The sequence below is a fragment of the Protopterus annectens genome, chromosome 16.part0 (genome assembly GCF_019279795.1).
Source record: "Protopterus annectens isolate FY-2018-M chromosome 16.part0, PAN1.0, whole genome shotgun sequence".
Lineage (NCBI taxonomy): Eukaryota > Metazoa > Chordata > Ceratodontiformes > Protopteridae > Protopterus > Protopterus annectens.
In genome coordinates this window covers 206,653,670-206,672,698 of record NC_056750.1, presented here as the reverse complement: position 1 = coordinate 206,672,698, position 19,029 = coordinate 206,653,670, and the positions used below count along the sequence as shown (strand labels likewise).

The 19,029-nt window shown below is 41.7% G+C and overlaps 1 protein-coding gene across 1 annotated transcript in view; it reads right to left on the bottom strand.

Annotated features, from left to right (window-relative positions):
• DCAF11 (DDB1 and CUL4 associated factor 11) overlaps window positions 1-19,029 on the bottom strand; it is a gene marked incomplete in the record, with an annotated part of 1,824,350 nt that overhangs the window by 1,211,257 nt on the left and 594,064 nt on the right. Inside the window, 1 exon segment of the mRNA XM_044057850.1 lies at window positions 18,668-18,814. Coding sequence (XP_043913785.1) covers window positions 18,668-18,814 — 147 coding nt within the window.

Below are 19,029 nucleotides of genomic sequence, written 5' to 3'. Positions count from 1 at the left end.
GGAAAGTGATTCAAGAAAGCAGTTGGTTATGTAGATCAGGACAGCCATCCCCACCATGTCAAGGCAGTAAACAGGACTAAAAAGCTGTGTTCAACTGCTGAACATGAATGTAAGGGGACCAACAGACATCAGGGCTTATTTTTTTACAGTGCTGTAACTGTACTGAGTGCAAAATGAGGATCAGAGAGTGCGAGGATACACTTGACCACTGGGGTTTCTTCTTTAAAGTCTCATACAAGTACCAAAGTTACTACAGTGACTGGGGAGGGGTGGGGTTACATTAGACATCACAGAATACTCCTTAAAAGCACAGATACCATAACTGAGATCAAAGGGGTGGGGAGAACCACTGGACACCAGGGAATTTATTTTAAAGTGCAATTATGGTATCAACGGTAGTACCGGGATCAGGGAGGGGGATACTACAGGACATCAAGGATTACTGGTCAAAGTGCCATACAGCACCGACATCATAACTGAAATCGGGGTTAAGGGTAACTACTAGACCACCAAGAATGACTTGCCTGTCGTATGGCACCGACATCATAACTGGAATTTGGGTGTTGGAGGAACTACTAGACCACCAGGGATGATCAAACTGAAACTGACATGATAATGGGGATCAGGGGGTATTGGGGAAACAGACCACTGCAGCTTAACGCATATCTGCCATAACGGTTCTAAAGTATTCCAGGGGTGGGGGGAGCCATGGGACAATAGACAGGACAGGGACTGTGGTGGGGGTGTGCACATACACAGGAGTGTGTGCTTGTATGGTTGGGTGTGTACTTGCGTTTCAGAGAGATACGGGGGATGCCACTGGTTACACAAGCAGCAGGATACTACTGCGACCTGCAGATCAAGCCGTGATATGCATCCTGCAGTAGTAACTGACATTCAACAAATATGCAAATTAGTCAATAATATGTTCTTACCTCTTCACGGCTAATGTGATTCGGAAGTGCAAACTGACACACTGCATGAGAAGTCCCTTTTCAGGACAAGCCATACGACTCCTTCTAAGAACCTTAATGAATTCCTAGGGCAGTCTAGAGAATACAGAATGGGTTGTTATAAAAGGCTGGCCTGTAAGAGAACAGATCCTTAACTCCATACATAATACTAAAATCATTTAGTTACGAGAACAAGGAAAAAAGAATAACATGGAAGGCATTATATGCAGTATGTAATGTGAGAAATTAAACTTTAAGAGACTTCATTATGCTACTTATAAAATTAGGATGATATGGGGTATAGTTTAAGGAACTATTTCCTCACATTGGGAGTGGACGAGGTCTTACAAAGACTTGTAAATATTAAATCAATTCCAGTGATGTCAGACTGATGTATGAGGTGGGTGTACCAGTCATACAGGACTCCTGAACAAGTAAGCAAAACAGGGAATTTAGCAGTTTGCCACTTCTGAAGATGTGGGAAGCTCAAGAGGTCTCATGCCCATGTTTTGGAGCTGCTCAGTGGATAGTCCCAATTAAAATTGGAGAATATTTTTGACAAGCAAATCCTAAGGCAGCACAAATCTGTATTGCTGGGATCGGAATCGGCTGAGGCAAGAAAGAGTCCCCAACGGGGTACTTAGCTTTTTCGAAGTCTTCGGTAGCTGAATCACAGGAGCTGGCCGACCGGCACTTGCGAACTGCTTCTGCTTTGGGCACCACGTGGCAAGAAATACTGAGGAAAATGGCGTCGGCTGATGCTTTTATACCCCAGACGCTCTGACGTCGGGGAAAGTGCGACATCAGCCGAGGCCAGACCCAGACTTTGGAATCCGGCCGACCGAAGGGCTGCCTGAGGCAGGACAACCCATATGTGATGACTGCAGATGCATCCTTGAAGGACATCAAGAAGCAAGTATGGAGGGAGAAAGACAAAGTTCAGCTCCTGAGTCAGTCCGGGGGTGTGGATCAAGAGCTAAATAAATTGCAAAGGAATGGAAAGGAGATGCCTGGCAAAACTGCATGAAAAGGAATACAACTTAAGAAACTTATAGAAATAATTTGGTAGCATATATCAATAAGGCAGGACATATTTTATGCCATTTTGGAGACAGTAAGGAGGAAATACTTAAGAGAAGATTAGACTGTACTGAAAAGGATACGAATGGAAAAGTAATGTTTGTTGCAGATGTATTTCACTTTTTTTTAAAGGAAATCCACAAGAGTTTGCTGTATTATTTATACATGTATTAAAAAATACATGTGTTTCTGTTCCTTTTTCTTCTAATTTACTACACATTTACTTCAAGGTCATATTTACATACACTGTGGATCTTGCTATGAGTATTCAAAAATGTTGCCTGTTGATTTTAATGTTCAGTTACTTTGTACATAACACATACAAAGCTGTAGGGGTACACTAGTGTTTATGCATACACATATACACACAAACATATATATATATATATATATATATATATATATATATATATATACATATGTATATATATATATATATATATATATATATATCTTTGGGTCTAGGACACATGCTCGACTAGCATATGTCTGAATCACAAAACATCGAACACACATACATGAAAGCACTTAACATCGAAAAGCGCTTCTGTGTATGTGTAGTTCAAAAAAAATCTATGTTTCTGCAGGGGGGCTTCACCCCCCTGCACCCCACACACTCCCCCTACTTTATTATTCTCACTCCGAGATCGCACTACAGTGGGGATAAGGAAATTTTCCCTTACCCGCACTGTAGTCCGATCTACGAAACAGGCACACATACACGGAAATGCTTGTCGATGTTAAGCGCTTTCGTTTATGTGTGTTTGATGTTTTGTGATTCAGACATATGCTAGCTGAGCATGTGTCCGGATCCCATAGTGACATGTTAAGGTAAGTGTGCGATAGTGTCAGACTTTTGGGTTGGGAGCGGGTTAAGTGAGTTAGGGTTAGGGTGCGGGTAAGGTAAGTGTGCGATAGTGACGGACCTTAGGGTTAGGGTTTGGGTTAAGGTTAGTGTATGTTAGTTGTGTATGTAAGGTTTAGTCTAGGCTTGTAAGGTTTCTGGTGTGTTTGTGTTGTGTGTGTGTTTTTCAGAAAAGGTATTTGTTTTGTTGATTGTCGGGATTGTGATTTGTCAGGCATGTGAAGTTTCGTGCTTTTGAACTGTCAGTTTTGTGGTGTCAGTTATCTCGTTGTCGGTGTTTTGGCGTGTCAGTGTTTTCAGGTAGACCCATATATATATATATATATATATATATATATATATATATATATGATAGAGAGGATTGAAACATTTTCCATAAGAGTAAACTAAAAAAAGGAGCACTTTCTGAATCCAAAAAAAAAATAAGAGAGAAAAAATAAGGTCCTGCAAAATACTGAGTGACACTTCTCATCCAGCATATGGCTGCTTTACTAAACTTGCTTCTGGTAGAAGGTTACGGAGTATCCGCTGCAGGACCTCCAGATTCATGAACAGTTTATTATCCAACTGCAATAAGACTCATTAATGCAGACATGAATCTGGATGTATCAAAACTATAATAGATTGTTGTTCTCTCATTCTTTTTCTTTCATTTTTTTTCCATACAATAATTCTATTTTTTTATTGCATAATAAAATTAATATATTCTCATTCAAGTGCACTTCCAATCACTTACTTATGAGCAATATCACCCAATCTCACCTCTGTGTATAGTGTACTTTTCATGTGTTAATCATCTAGTAGTCAGTGTTGTCCAGTGTATAGAAATATTGCGCAAGCATGTGCATCAGCTACCTAGATATTTACTTTTGTACTATAGTTATTGTTTATTCTTTAATACCTATCATATCTGTCTTTCTGTGTTTGTTTTTTCCTGTAAAAGAGCTGACACTTGAAATTTCATTTAGGTAGCACTTATGTTTCCTAAATGACAATAAAGTTTCTTTGCATCATACACATTGGGGGAATATATAAATGAAGTACACCCCAGATTCAGCTGAGAATGTATTTTATTAAATCTTCTTACAAGGTCCCTGAAACAAAGCAGCAAATGATTCAAATAAGAGGGCGAGAATCAAATAAGAGGCAGAGATCCGCCTGTGAGAGGACCCAACATTCTGACAAACATAATGTCCCTGTTTCTTCCCACTCACAATGCATGGAAATTTATATAGTTAATCACTGAATATTAATCAGGCCAGATAATGCAGTAGAAGTAGCAATCTTAAACTTGTCCTTCAGTCAAAAAAGAATAAAAAATATACCATTTGAAATATTATACAGAATTACTAAGTATTCGAAAGTAATCCAAGCAGGGTAGACAGTCTTGTTCCCAGTCGAAAATCCTTTAAGTATGCAGACAAGCAATCAAGTAAAACAGAAATAACAGAGTAATCGTTTTCTCACACGATTTCTAACTATATATATACTTTTTATCAGGCAAGGGAGTGGTTTATTGTGCTGTAAAAACATAGGGGTACGAATAACTACTTTTTTTTTTACTTAGGACGAGTTTAAGTTCGCTACTTCTACTACCATTATCTGATCTGATTAATATTCAGTGATTAGCTAGATATATATGGATTGAAAATCTTCCACACAGGTAAGTTTCTTACACTGTTTTGTTTTTGGACCCACTACACTTGTTTAGTGGGTTGTTTGGGACTTCGGGAATACCACTGAGAATTTCCATATTCAGAGCACCTGCCGGACTCTTACTTTAGTAAGCCTGGCATGTAAACAGCAAAAAGAGGGAAGGCTATCCATCTGAAATACTTCTTAACCAAAATTTCATGGACAATCTGTAAACAGAAGTGAATGTCCCCTTGATGGTTGATTAACATAATCACTGTGGTGGTATTTGTCTGTAACTGTAGCCCTACTACAGCCTTGGGTCTTATCTGAATACAGCAAGGACACTGGCATAATTCCACTGAAACTCATAAGTCGAGGTCACTCATGGACAGTGCAATTATTCCTCTCTGATGGTCCTGACAATTAGCATTCTTCCAAGCAGTCTGTTTTTATTTTCAGTCCTGCAGAAGGAGGAATTATGGAAACCCCTCATTCTTCAAATGAGTGCCCCAGCAAAAGAAGGCTCTGGTCAAAGCAGAAGTAAGAAGGATGTAGTCTAATGGCCGGACATTATTCCACAGGTTAGGGTTGCCACCTTTTCAAATGCCCAAAGTGGGACATTTTTGGTACAAATGTCAGATTTTGCAGGCCGAAACATACCCATGGCCAGTACAAAGGACAGAACTTCACTTTTTTGCCTAAATAAAAGGTTATTCTTGTAGCATTTTAGTTGCTTATTCTGTTTCTTATAACATTTAGGTGTTTAAGATACAGAATAACCATTTTATGCAAATATTACATAAAATATAGAAAATAATTTAAAATCTCAGGACATTTGCAATTTTTACAATTTTTTTGCAGGACATAACTGCCCAAAGAGGGACTGTCCCTCACAAAGTGGGACAGGTGGTAACCCTACCACAGGTTCCTAAAGCACCACTGGATTTTCATTATATGCATTCCTGCATTGTGTACCATCATAGTGAGGACATCAAAAGCAAGAGCTCCAAGGAATGCCTTTGCAATTAGAAAAATCCATGACTCGTTGCACCATGTCTAAGGAATGGAAATCATGCAACCCAAAGTGTCCAGAACAGACCCGCAAAAAATCTCTCTGAATGCTAAAAAAAAGTTAGACAAGCAGTATGTTGGCAAAAATCAAACAATCCTTCAGACATGAGTAAACATATGCTACAACAAGTGTAAGATAAGCAAACACTGCAGCCAAGCATTTGGTAAAAGGCCAAAATAGCAATGAGCTGAACTCAAAAGCAGTACCCTTGTAGATAAATCAGAGAAAGAGGCTGTGAGCTTTGAAGCTGGAGATAACGTAGGTAGTCATCCTGCAGGTCCATAGTTACAGTGATACTACACTTAAAAGAAGAATTAGGTTTTGTAGTGTCGACATACTGAACTGTCCCCCCCCCCTTTTTTTTCTCTCCATGGCACAGAAGGACACAGCCCTGATTATGACACAGACCATAGCTGGCCTTAGGCCCAGGCCAACTAGGCAGGGGCGCATTTCCAGTATTTATTTGCTGTAAATGGACCAGGATGGGGGGCACCAAGTGGTGTGGAAGGGCGCCGTGGAGCCCTTTTGTCTAAGTCATCAGTTGACCTAAGGCCGCTCCTGATACAGACAATCTGAGATCAGTTAGCAGTCCTGGAGTTAGAGGAGGGATGTAAGAGCAATAAAGAGGCTGGACCGAATTGTCTCTCCCAGGGCAGGAAAGGATGGCTAGATGCCCAGGAAATTAAAAGTTATTTATTTGCCATAATGACATATCTAGATGAATTGGTTCACTCTCATAAAAAGAAGTTATGGCATAAAACGTTTACAGACTACTAGGCCCCTCACCTTCTAGCTATAATGTTCTGTAAAAAGAATGCCTTCTTCAGATCTCATTTCTGCAAGGTTATGGCACAGCAGAACAAAAAAATTCAGTAATAATGACCTCCAGACCATTTCAGCAAGGGGCAGAGGCAAGTAAGTTGGGTATGCTGACAAGCATGGACCTATTCATCCAGCTTTGACATTACAGTAAGCACGCAACTTCCTTTACAGGAACAAGGAAATCCATTCTCATCAAATGTAGCACAGTACAGTTATATAAGTAAATTTACCACAACAGTAGATGTTCAAATGATGTTGCATTAGCCTTAGCTATATGGGTTACATCCTGCCAAGGATATAATAGCTGGCTAGCTTCCAAAGCTTCAGGGCACCTTCTACATGCCCTGGCAGCTCAAGCTGAGCTGACTAAAAAACAAGTTTGGACGCACTGCCCTTCAGAGCTTTCCTGCCAATACAGAGAGGAGGCTGAGCCTTGAAAGGACAATGTTAGGAAGAGCAAAAAATAAATAACCACACCCTGGCACAAACACACCAAAAAACAAGAGGGATGGAAGGAGGGAGCAGCTACTATAGCAGTGATCATATGAACAGCTACTGTATGGTAAGTTTACTCACACCACTGTACTAAGTTCATCATACTGATCACTGCCACAGCAGCCTTAAATATAGGGATAGATTACTCTGGTTTTCTACACTTGGGAGGTGGAAGGAGGAGTCCAGGAGTCCCTATTGAATGGTCCTTACAAAGCTTGACCTAGACATAGGGAAAAAATCAACCTTATAGGACAATGTAAAAGTATATACAGAGGACTAAGTTTCAGCTTCTAGAATACTTCTAAAAATCCAACCCCTTTCAAAAAGCCATTGATGAAGCCAAGGCACTGGTAGCATGGGCTTTGTCTATGCCTGGAATAGTTTTGTTTTGGCAAATACAACAAAAGGTAGTAGCCTTAGACAACTACATGGAAATGGTCTGTTTTGACACAGGTTGTCCCTACTTGTTACTTTTACAAGAAATGAACAACTGACCCGGAGATCTGAAAGATTTAGTTCTGTAAAGATAGTACCAGAGCTGTCTGTGGACATCCAAGGTATGGAGTATCCTTTCTCCCTCATTTCTGGGTTCAGTAAAGAAAACAGGGAGATATATATTTTGGTTTACAGTAAACTTAGATACCACTTTTTGACATAATAGAAGGATTAGTTCTCAATGAAACCTTGACCCTGTGGAAAATGAGGTAGGTTTGACTCACTGTAAGAGTTTGTAACTCAGATACCCTTCTTGCAGAGGTCAGAGCAATCAGTAAATTTGTTTTCCATGTTAAGAAGCTCAAGTCAGCCAGGTTAGCTGACTCAAAACGAGAAAGTGTTAGCTTTGCTAACTCAAAATTAAGATGCCAAGGAGAGGCCGCCAGTTTTCTTGGCTGTCTCTTTTGCAAAATCTACTAAAAACATACTGACATGAGAATGCATTGAAAGAGGAAGATCCATAGGTACACAGGCTGAACTGTCCAACAAATAAACCTTGCTAGAGGACTAAGAAAGGCTGTAACATAGTAGTTCCCACAAATATTGTAAAACCAGAGAACAACTAGCTCTGAACAGGTGCTGGTTATGTTGTTGGCACCAAGAAGAAACACTTTTCCATTTTCTAATACATAATTTTCTAGTAGCAGGCTTTCTTGCCTCCATTAGTACCTGCTGCACATACTCCCTAAACAGGTGCCTAAAGGGAATTAAGGTCCTATCACCCAGGCAGTCAAATGAAGTTGACTGGTGTCAGGGTATAAGAAACACCCTTGTCCGGAGGGTTCTTTATGAATCATCATTCCTGTCCAAGGAAAAAAAAGTATCCATCTTCCAGCTCTTCTTGCAAGGACTCCTAGTGCAGAATCTTGACAGCTGACTGTTCAGAAAGGAGGCAAGGAGGTCCACCTGAGGAACTCCCCACAGATGGATCAGATCTTGGAAGACCCTCTAATCTAATTTCCATTCATGATGATCTCTGCCCTTGTCCTGCTCTGATGGAATGTAGGATGCCTGTACAGAGTGAATTTGTTCTGAGAAGCTATATCCCAACCTAACATGGCTAGATGATGCCCCCCTTGCTTGTACAACATGACTGTGGTATTGTCTGTAATGACTTTAAAGAGGTCCAGGAGACCAAAGACGATTCAGAGAGTCAAGTGCCTTAATCAGGACAAGCATCTCTTTTATATTTATGTGCTTGCATCTGTCCTTGTTGTGTCACACACCTTGCACTTTTATCCTTCCTGAAACTGCTTGCCAAGCAAAGTCTGCGGTATCTGGTGACCGACTGCTTTGGAACAGATAGTGGAATGGAGACCTGGATTTAGGGATATCGGTTGCCTCCAACGAGTGATTTCCCTTCTAACAAACCTCAGCACTGGGATCTGAAAAGACAAAAGGTGTTGCTGATGGGACCAAAAGATTTCAAATACCACTACATCTATATGGATCCTTGCCCAGGATATCATGAGAATTCTTATAAGCCAAGAGAGCCAAAAATCCAGAGGTATTCCTTCACAGTGACCAACATCTAAGTGGAATATATAGATCTATTTTTCCTGTGGAAGAAAGGTGTTTTGAACTGTTGCATCTAACTGACATCCCAAAAACACAATCCTGTGAAAAGGAGTTAAGACTTTTGAATGTTCTTTTGGAATTTTTGAATGTTGTTTTGGAGTCTCAGCTTGTATAAAAGATCTCTCACCCAAGAAATTCCAGACACTGAAAAAGACTATGCAAAATTAAGCAAGTCATCTAAACACTGAAAATGCGGATACCCTGTAGCCTGCAATGAGCTATAATTTGAGGTGGTCACTTTCTGCAGTGGACAGTCCAATAGGCAAGGAAGAGAATTGATGATGTGATACAGATGTACAAAACCTTAAGTTACGCCTTAAGTCTGGATAAATAGGAATGTGATGTTAAGCAACTTTTAAATTCAATGTTACAAGGAAACTTGAATGAGGAAGATGATGTAACGGGTGACATCATTCTGAATTTGGCCACCATCACAAACAGGTTTAGAAAGAAAGATTCAGAACATGTCTCCAAACATTTTCTTTCTTTGGCACTAAAAACAACCTTGAATACACCCCCCCCCCTTTCCACCTGGGATAGGGGAACGGGTTCTATCACTCTTGGGACAGCATGTGATGGACAGGTGGAAACAAAACAGTCTGGTCTAGAGGAAGAGGAATTACCCTCCAAAAGAAGGAATTTTCTCCCACTGCCATCTGAAAACCTTGAAGAAGGATATTCAAAACTCATCAGTAGCTTAAGAGAAAAGCTGAGATTCAGATTTTCTGAAAAAACAAGGAGGGGGACTACCAGGATGGTAGGGGGAAACAAAGTATCTTAAATAGTCACTCTGACTTATTTCACTGCTCTTGGTTTTGGGAGTTGCCAGAATTCATCTTGATCCCCCCCCTTTGCCATTTCTTCTTAAACATCTGTTTACCTGTACTTTGTTGAGATGCTATTTTGTTTCTTATCAAAATTGGAGGCGGAGGAAAGAGACAGAGAGAAAGAGAAACCCTTGGAAAACATGGAAAAGGAGAGCTGTATCAGCTTACCCCTTTTGTGAAAAATGTTGATTGCCTCTGCAGCAGTGGGGCTAACAACTAAACTTCTATCTTAAGAAGAACTTAAAATCTCATTTAACATCATCATCTGGGAGTTTCTGAGAGTGCAGCCATGCAAACCTACTCAGAACAGCCCCAGTGCTCATAGCCACTGAAGAAGTATCAACAGAATCATAAAAACACCATATACAATGAATAGTGACTAGAGCAACAAAAGAAATTAAATTACTTAGAGCGGATTTTTCCTCACAAGAAGAAACTGCAGATAGAACATTCCTCATACTTTCACAACTAGTCAGAACAAACTTAACATACAGGTCTGACTATTCAAACTTTTGAAAATCAAAGTTGCAGAAGCATACACTTTTTCCCATGGTTATCTAGAATCTACCATCTTTATCAGGGAGAGCAGAATTGGAATTAACTAAGTGTTTAGCAAAAGATTTAACTAAAGCTGTAGCTGCTTGATCAGTTTTGGGAGGAGTGTATAAAAACTTAAAAGACTGAGAAACTTTATTCATCCTATCTGCCTTTTTAGGTGCAGCCAACTGACTGTCAGGAGAATTATAAGCAGTAACCCACACATCCCCAAAAGCTGACAGAACTGGAGAAATGGGAGCAGGTTCTAGAAATTCATTCTGTAACAACTCATAGTATTTTCCAAGAGACTGAGAATCCTGTGTTTTCCCACTGAAAATACGGAAATATTCTAAAATTGTCTCGAAGAAAGAGAAACTCCCACAGGTAGAATCAGAAACTGAGGCTTTCTCTGAGTCTTAAACAAATATCTGTGCAGAAAAAGTACAGTTGTGTACACTTACCATAAATGTAGATGTTAGTGTGTCTTCACTGTTGCAGTCATCACTGTAGGGTTCTTCCTGCCGATAGGCAGCCCTCGGTCGGCCAGAATCCCAAAGTCTGGGCCCAGCGTCGGCTGTGTACTCACCCTCCCTAACGTCGGTGCACCAGGGGTACAAAGCTCCCAGCCAACGCCATGTTCTCCAGTTTTTCTTGCCCCAGATGTCAGGTGCCCAAAAGTAAAGGTTAAAAGTAAAACAAAAATGTAACATACAACAAACCCCATACCCTGTAGCAAATACACCTCAGAAGAAGGGTGAAGCAGGGAACCACACCAATAAAAGTATTAGAGGGGACAGGAGGGTGGGTAACCCAGACTGCAACAGTGAAGACACTCGAACATCTACATTTATGTCAAGTGTACACAACTGTACTATGTTCATCGTGTTTCACTGTTGCAGTCATCACTGTAGGGTTGAATCCCAAAGCTAAGATAAAGGGTGGTGGTTATTGAGTAGAAGGGGCGGCTAGAAGGCCTTGCAAGACTGCAGAAGCAAAGCCTGCCCTAGACTTCGAATAAAGAGGGAGATTATAGTGCTTAGAGAAAGTATGCACTGAACTCCAAGTTGCAGCTTCCAAAATATCTTTGGTAGGTACTCCCCTCAGAAAGGCAGCTGAAGTAGCAGCAGCTCTGGTAGAGTGAGTCCTAATTTTTCCTGGGATTTGCTTTCCATGATGAGAGTAACAAAATCTGATTCCCTGAGCAATCCATTTAGAAATGGTCTGTTTTGAAATAGCTTTGCCTTGGGAATTTGCTGCATAAGAAACATTGCTGCATAAGAAACAAACAGTTGTTCTGTTTTCCTGATATCCTTGGTTCTGTCCAGGTAAAAGCGAAGCTGCCTGTGCACGTCCAAAGAATGCAAGATCCTCTCCCCCTTATTTTGTGGATTAGGGAAAAAAGTTGGCAGGTGAACAGTTTGGTTTAAAGCCACTTTAGAAACCACTTTAGGCATGAAAGTAGAGTTAGTCCTCAAAGAAACCCTGTCTTGATGAAAAATAATGCAAGGTTCCACAGCCATGAGCGCTTGTAACTCCGAGACTCTCCCGGCTGAAGTTAAGTCCAGTAAGATAATAGTCTTCCATGATAAATACTTTATATCAGATGTGGCAGCAGGCTCAAAAGGAGGCAGAGTAAGTTTTTTCCAGGACATAACTGAGGTCCCAGGCAGGAATGGGTGGTGTCCTAGGGGGCCTTAAATTCTTTGCTCCTCTGAGATATTGTTTCAGAAGTGGATGCAAAAAATTGGAGGATCTGTATTGTAATGTGCAGAGATAGCTGAGGCATGTATTTTTATGGGGGAAAAAGATAAACCCTTATGCAACATATCTGTTAGGTAATGTAAAATCAATGGAATATTTGGAATGTGAGGATCTGATTCCTGAGCATGCATCCAGGTGCAAAATCTCTTCCATTTACCTTCATAAGATTTCCTAGTGCTAGGCCTTCTGGCTTCTAAGATAACATCCATGACCTGTTTGGAAAGGGTAGGAGTAATCACAGACCCTGAATATGCCAGGCTGAGAGTTTTGATATGAGAGTGCAGGACCTGGCCCTGATGTTGAGACAAAAGATATGGAATCTGAGGTAGAATCCAAGGAGGTTCCTGGGATAGATTTATCAGTGTTGAGTACCAAAATTGATGAGGCCAATCCGAGGCTAGTAAGATCAGTTTTGGTTTGTCCTGTTTTATTTTTAATAACACCCTTGGTAGAAGAGGTAGTGGTGGAAAGGCATACCTCGAGAGGTTCCTCCAACTGAATAAGAGAGCATCCACTTTCCATGCTAGCTTGTGATATGTCCTTGTGCAAAAAGTCTGTAACTGGTAGTTGTGGGGAGATGCAAATAGATCTATGCCCGGGCAGCCCCAGGCTTCTGTAATCATCTTGAATATTTGGGTGTCTAGCATCCACTCGTGTGGGTCTGACAGGTTCCTGCTCAGGCTGTCTGCCAGAGTGTTTTGTTTCCCTGGCAGGAAATGAGCTTGTAGGTCCACTTTGCAAGCTAGTGCTGTGTTCCATAGAGTCATGGCTAGTCTGCAAAGGGAGTAGGAGTGTGAACCCCCTTGCTTGTTTATGTGCCACATAACTGTGGTGTTGTCTGTCCGTATCACTAGCTGCCCTGGCTGTAAAAGATCCCTGAAAGCCAAGAGGGCATTCTGCACAGCTAACATCTCTTTTAAATTGATATGTAGATGCTTCTGATCCTCTGTCCAAAAACCTTGCAGGCCTTTTCCCTGCAAGTGAGCTCCCCATGCATAATCCGAGGCGTCCATGGTTATCACTTGGTAGGCTGGAGGTAGACTGAAAGCTTTCCCTTTGTTTTGAAGACATGCCAGGGCCCACCAATGGAATTCCTTTTGCAGGCAAGGCAAGACAGCAATCACTGTTTCCAGACTGTGACAATGCTGGGACCATACGCTTTTTAGGTACCATTGTATTTTCCTCATATGCAGTCTTGCATATGGTATGAGTAGGATGCAGGAAGCCATGTAACCCAAAGCCTGTAGGAATTTCCTTGCAGTTAGCTGAGACATTAACGCCAGGCTTTTGAAAGTTGAAGCCAGCTGCAGTTGTTTTCCTGATGTAAGGAATCCCATCTGGGTTGTTGTGTTTAAAAGAGCACCCAGGAAAGTTATCTGTTGAGTGGGTGTCAAATTTGACTTTTTTACGTTCACAGTGAATCCCAGGTACTTGAGTAGATTCTTAACAAATTCCAGGTGCTGGAGTAAAATGTCCTTGCTGTCTTGCTTGAATAAGGCAGTTGTCCAGATAAGGGTAAATTTGAATTCCCTTGAGTCTGCAGTAAGCTACTACTGGTGCCAGGCACTTGGTAAAGACCCTGGGCGCAATAGACAAGCCAAAGGGCAGCGCAGAGAATTGGTAATGTTTCGAGCCTGCCTTGAACCGGAGGTATCTTCTGCACTCCTGCCTGATAGGAATGTGTAGGTAAGCCTCCTTTAAATCCAATGTCACCATCCATGCATTTCTGCTCAACATTGGCAGAAGCTGCTGCAGAGTAAGCATCTTGAACTTTGGTATCTCCAGGAAAGTATTTAAGACTGACAGATCCAGGATGGGTCTCCAAGTATTTTGCTTTCTGGGAACTAGAAAGGGTCTTGAATAAAAGCTTTGTCCCATCTCTGAATTTGGAACCAGTTCTATGGCCCTCATAGCCATGAGGGACCTCACCTGTTTTAATGCCTCTGCCCATTGAGTTTTTGGTAGGTCTGGCCATCCGTTTGGTTTTGGTAAGGTGTGAAAGTGGAATTTGTAACCTCTTAAAACTACATCCAGAACCCACTTGTCTTGGGTTATGTAAGTCCAATTTCAGTGAAAAAGAGAAAGTTTTCCTCTCAGAGGAGCTTCCAGGAGAGAAGTTCCTGGAGCCATGCAGGGGGAGTCATTGAGCCCGTTTCCTATAAGGTTGAGACCTATCTTCTCCACCCCTGGGGGTGGAAGCACTCCACTGTCTAGGTCTATAAGAGGTCTGTGCTTGGGCCCTCCCTCTGGGGCGCCTATATCTACCCCTCTGAGGCCTGTCCGAGCTGGGAAAGGACCAATTTTTAGCTGGCCAATTTCTGCTAAATCTAGGAGGCTGAACTTGTAAGAAATCCTTAACCGTTTGGCATGGATTTTGCCTTATCCTCCATTTTCTTTATAACCTCTTCAGCATTAGACCCAAACAAAACACTATGTTGAACCTGAGCATCCAGTAACTTTGCTTTCACTTGATCAGGCAAATTTTGTTCCTTTAACCAAGCATGCCTTCTAATGATCATGCCAGTGGCAGCCGCCCTGCAAGAGGCCTCCAAAGCATCAAAACCACAGTGTAAGGTATGTTTCCTCACCTGCTCAGTAGCATGCATCAAGTCATGTAATTCCTTATTGTCTGCACATGCAGAAATGGTACCCAGTTTTTGTTTCATAACAGACAAAAGGTATTGTTGATATTTCAACATATGAAATTGACAATTTAAAGCTCCAATAGATAAAGTAGCAGAAGTGTACACTTTTTTGCCCCATCTCTCCAAAGCTCTAGAATCCTTATCTGACAGAATAGGGCTCTTAGCAGTGGCGGCAACACCCTTAGGACCCTGAGAAATGGTTTCTGGATCAACAGTAGGATTTTTATAAAGAAACTGGTGGGAGTCAGGGACTCTGTAATATCTATCAGGCTTAGCAGGGGCCGGAGGAAAGGAGTCAGAAGTTAGATTAGACTCAGAAAAGACATCCTCCACAATATCCAAAATAGGAGGAATAGCCAGGGGTCTGTGTTGGGGAAGAAGAAGGAAATCCCTAAGCCTTCTCTAAGATTCAGAATACTCCTGTCCTTCCCAGTGAAAATGTTCCCTCATGTCATGTAAAGTTTCCCCAAAAGAATAATCCTCAGGAGGAGAAGCTGAAGGAATGGATTCCTCAGCATCAGAATCCTCATAAGGAGGGAAAGTATAATCCTGTTCAGAGGAAGACACTGAAGAGATAGATGCCTGATCAGAGGATTCATAATCCAATTCTTGTCTTGGCCTTTTGTCTGGAGGGGGATGTGAACCCCTAATCATAGTTAGCAAGTCCTCCGCCATTTTAAGCTTTTGTTTTTAAGATTTAGGTCCCGGATCAGAGGAGGCCTGGGCTTGAGTCTTTATTTTAGAAGGAGTCTTTGCCTTTGTCTGAAGCTGCGTAGGCCTGAAAACCCCCTCGGAAGCCAGTACCTGCACAGCGGCTCCGGACCCATCCGAGGGAGCATTATCCGAAGGTCCTGCACCTGGAGTATTTGAAGGCCTAGTTGGCTCCTTGTGGGAGTCCGTTCGGCAAGCGGTTCTGTAATGGCCGATGACAGGGGCTGCGAAAGCACCTCACTGACGACGGCCGAAGCGGCAGCTGGCTCTGACTGTAAACTGTCATCTGATTTGGACCTTGGAGGCCTATCCTTATCCTTGCGCCTTTTATGAACTCCGGTAGTCAGAAGCGTGTCCGATGACATGTTATAATTAAATCGCCTCCCAAAGTAATGAAAGGCAAAATCGTATCTCCGTTTAATAGTACGTTGATTAAATCTAGCACAAAACAGACAACTAGCTACGTCGTGGTCAGGGCCTAGACAAGGATTACAGTAAGAGTAAAAATCCTTATGAGGTAATTTGCTTCCCACATGAAATACAATTATTAACTTTTTCTGACATCGGTCTGGAGCAAGAAAAAAGTTTCCCCAACGGGGTACTTAGCTTTGTAAAGAAGAATGTCTTCGGAATGAAGCACCAAAAATAACAGGAGTCAGCCGACCGGCACTTGCGAACTGCTTCCACCGCGCGGCAAGAAAGACTGGAGAACATGGCGTTGGCTGGGAGCTTTGTACCCCTGGCACACTGACGTCAGGGAGGGTGAGTACACAGCCGATGCCGGACCCAGACTTTGGGATTCTGGCCGACCGAGGGCTGCCTGCCGGCAGGAAGAACCCTACAGTGATGACTGCAACAGTGAAACACGATGACCATCCATGCATTTGTCCCTACATCCTCATGCATGGATTCAGAATCTTGAATCTCTTCAGGAAAGGAGATATTCATCCCTCTTTCTTTTACCAGAAACTACTATACAAAAAGGATCAATAGCCTGAATTGTATTCTGAGCCAGACCCAGTAAACTACTCCTGTCTAAGGAAAATTGAGGAAGAGTACATAGATGCTTAGTTTTCTGATTCATTTTGACAGGAACACTGGGATCACAGTGTTATTAGCAGCAACAGCTTCTCCAGGAAAGGCATAACATTCTGACAAAACATGGCAGTCTTCTATGTTCCCTCTCTCAAGACTGACAAGAGTGGTTCTCCCTTGCCCACTGAGGGGAATCCCAACAGCTGCAGAAGATATGGCTAGCTCTTGGTCCACAGTGGCTGCAGGTGTTGCACCAAAGGGATCCAGGGTAAAGGATGAGTGGTCTAATGTACAACTAATAGCTGCAGCAGAGTCACTCACCTGTGGCTGAGGCAAATTGCTACCCTGTTGTGATGGAAAAAGGCTGCTTGCTTAACTTTTTCTTTGTGTTTCTGGAAGAAGGACCAACAAACTGTGCCATGGTCGAGCCAAAAATGGTGCCTCTTTCCAGTAACACACAGCAGTAAATGCGGGTAAAATCAAAAAGTCTTTAAAAGTCACTTTTTGCAAAGACATTCACAGTAAAAAGCAACAAGTTTTTCAGAAGAAACTTTCCAAGGAGCAGAGCTAACAGATAAATACTCTGCTGCCTTTTCGGAGGGACATCTTCAGAGGTTTCTGAACTAAGGGACAGATCTGTACTCCACAACTCTAGATATATTCCCTGGCAAGAACTTCACTTTACCACCTGTAACAATCACCTTCGGTTTAGGGGGACTCATCATCAGATGGTTGAGAGGAGAAGAGAAAGAATGGTTGTGGCCATGAAATGTATTTTCCCTGGTCATACAGGCTGCCAAATGGGCAATGCTAGAGAACCTTGGAGAAGCCACTAAAACTCTAGAGGGCTGCAAAAGTATCTCACCAGATCCAACGTCTCTGAAAGTGTTTAGCCCTACTGTTAATGAGGATGGACCTCCTCATACCAAACAGTTTGCTCTGTTTGACCTCCCCGGTAGAGTCCAGAAAACCAACACAGGCATTTGCTTTGGGGGACAAAGGCATGACATGTGGGGACTTGTATCACTTGTGGAAGTGACAGTGATACAATATGCACACACAACTGTAGAAGCACCAACTAGGCATGCATGCAAAGCAATAGTATAACCAAATATAGAAAAACCCTTACCATAATGTTACTGACAAAACCAATCCCTCACATTACTACACATTTCACCAAAGAGAAACAAACAGGCCTTAGCAATAAGCACCCTCCCATCAAGGTGAACAAACTAAACCATGAACACAAAAGTGGGAAGCTTGACAGTCAGGTGCTGGGGAGGGGGATTAGAAGAAATCCTGATTATTTTTTTATGAACTGGTTTAAAAATGGCAGATTTGGAAAAGGTTTCTCGCAAGAAAGAACCTTGAATAACCTTCCCCTTGCTCCACTTGTGTAATGGATTCTTTTGTTTTCCTATCTCATCACACTCTGTGTGTTTGGAACTGGGAGTGGTTACAATTCTGTCACATACCCTGTTGACATTATTACTGTTACCAGCTGTCTAATGGTAATTTTGAATCATGACTGGAAAAATTTATTACTCTGTAGATTTCTGCTGTTTGTATATTAGAGCCTTTCTACCCAGGCCTCTGCTGAAAATGGGTCCTGTGCCCAGTCAGACTTTCCTGGCGAACAAAAGCAATACATAAATAAAATAGAGACAGATCTGGGAATAAGGAACAGGTTACAGATTACAAGTGATAATGAAGAAGAATATCACTCTGCATTATTATCTCATTTTTAAATAAATATAATTTCTCATGGATTCCCTGTTAACCAAGGCATGTAAGGATTGCAATGTGTATTCTCACGGCTTCCCTGTTATCCAAGGCATGTTAGGATTGCAATGTGTGCTCCCAATTTCAGAGCTCAGTAGGATCAACCCACTTTTGTCACTTTTTATAGTTTGCATTAGGCATTCTTAGTAGTAGTAGCCATAAAACTTAGGAGACCCTTTCTCCATCAGGAAAAGAGGAGGCAGAATCATCATCTATTCTTTTCGTCTCTCAGTCGGTTCAGTTCTATGATGTCCAAGCCAAGAATTAACTCAGATCACTGGCAGCAATTAAGGATGTTCTAACCTCATATAGCATGAGGTTACAATAATTAATATAAAAAAAAGTTAATAAACCAGCAAAGAAATGGCACTTACTGTAATCAGACCAGCTCGAATAGAGAAGGCATGCTCCATCAGGAGTGAATGCTACATCCAGTACACTCCAACCAACATCACGGGCTTTGATTGTTTTAAAGTTCTTAAACTTCCCATTCCTGGTGTCATACAGGCGAATATACTGGTCTGCAAGTAAAAACAAAAATTCAAAAGAGCACAATGCAACACAAAGAAAGGCAAAAAAAAAAAAAAAAAAAAAAAAAACAGTTCTGGAAAAAAACATCAGCCATCATTTACCTTCTAAGTGACAAATTCTTAAAATCCTATACCTCCCAAGGAAGCAGGCAACACTGCTAACTTGGATGCTTAACATTTAGCTTTACTCATCAGTGAAGCTGCTC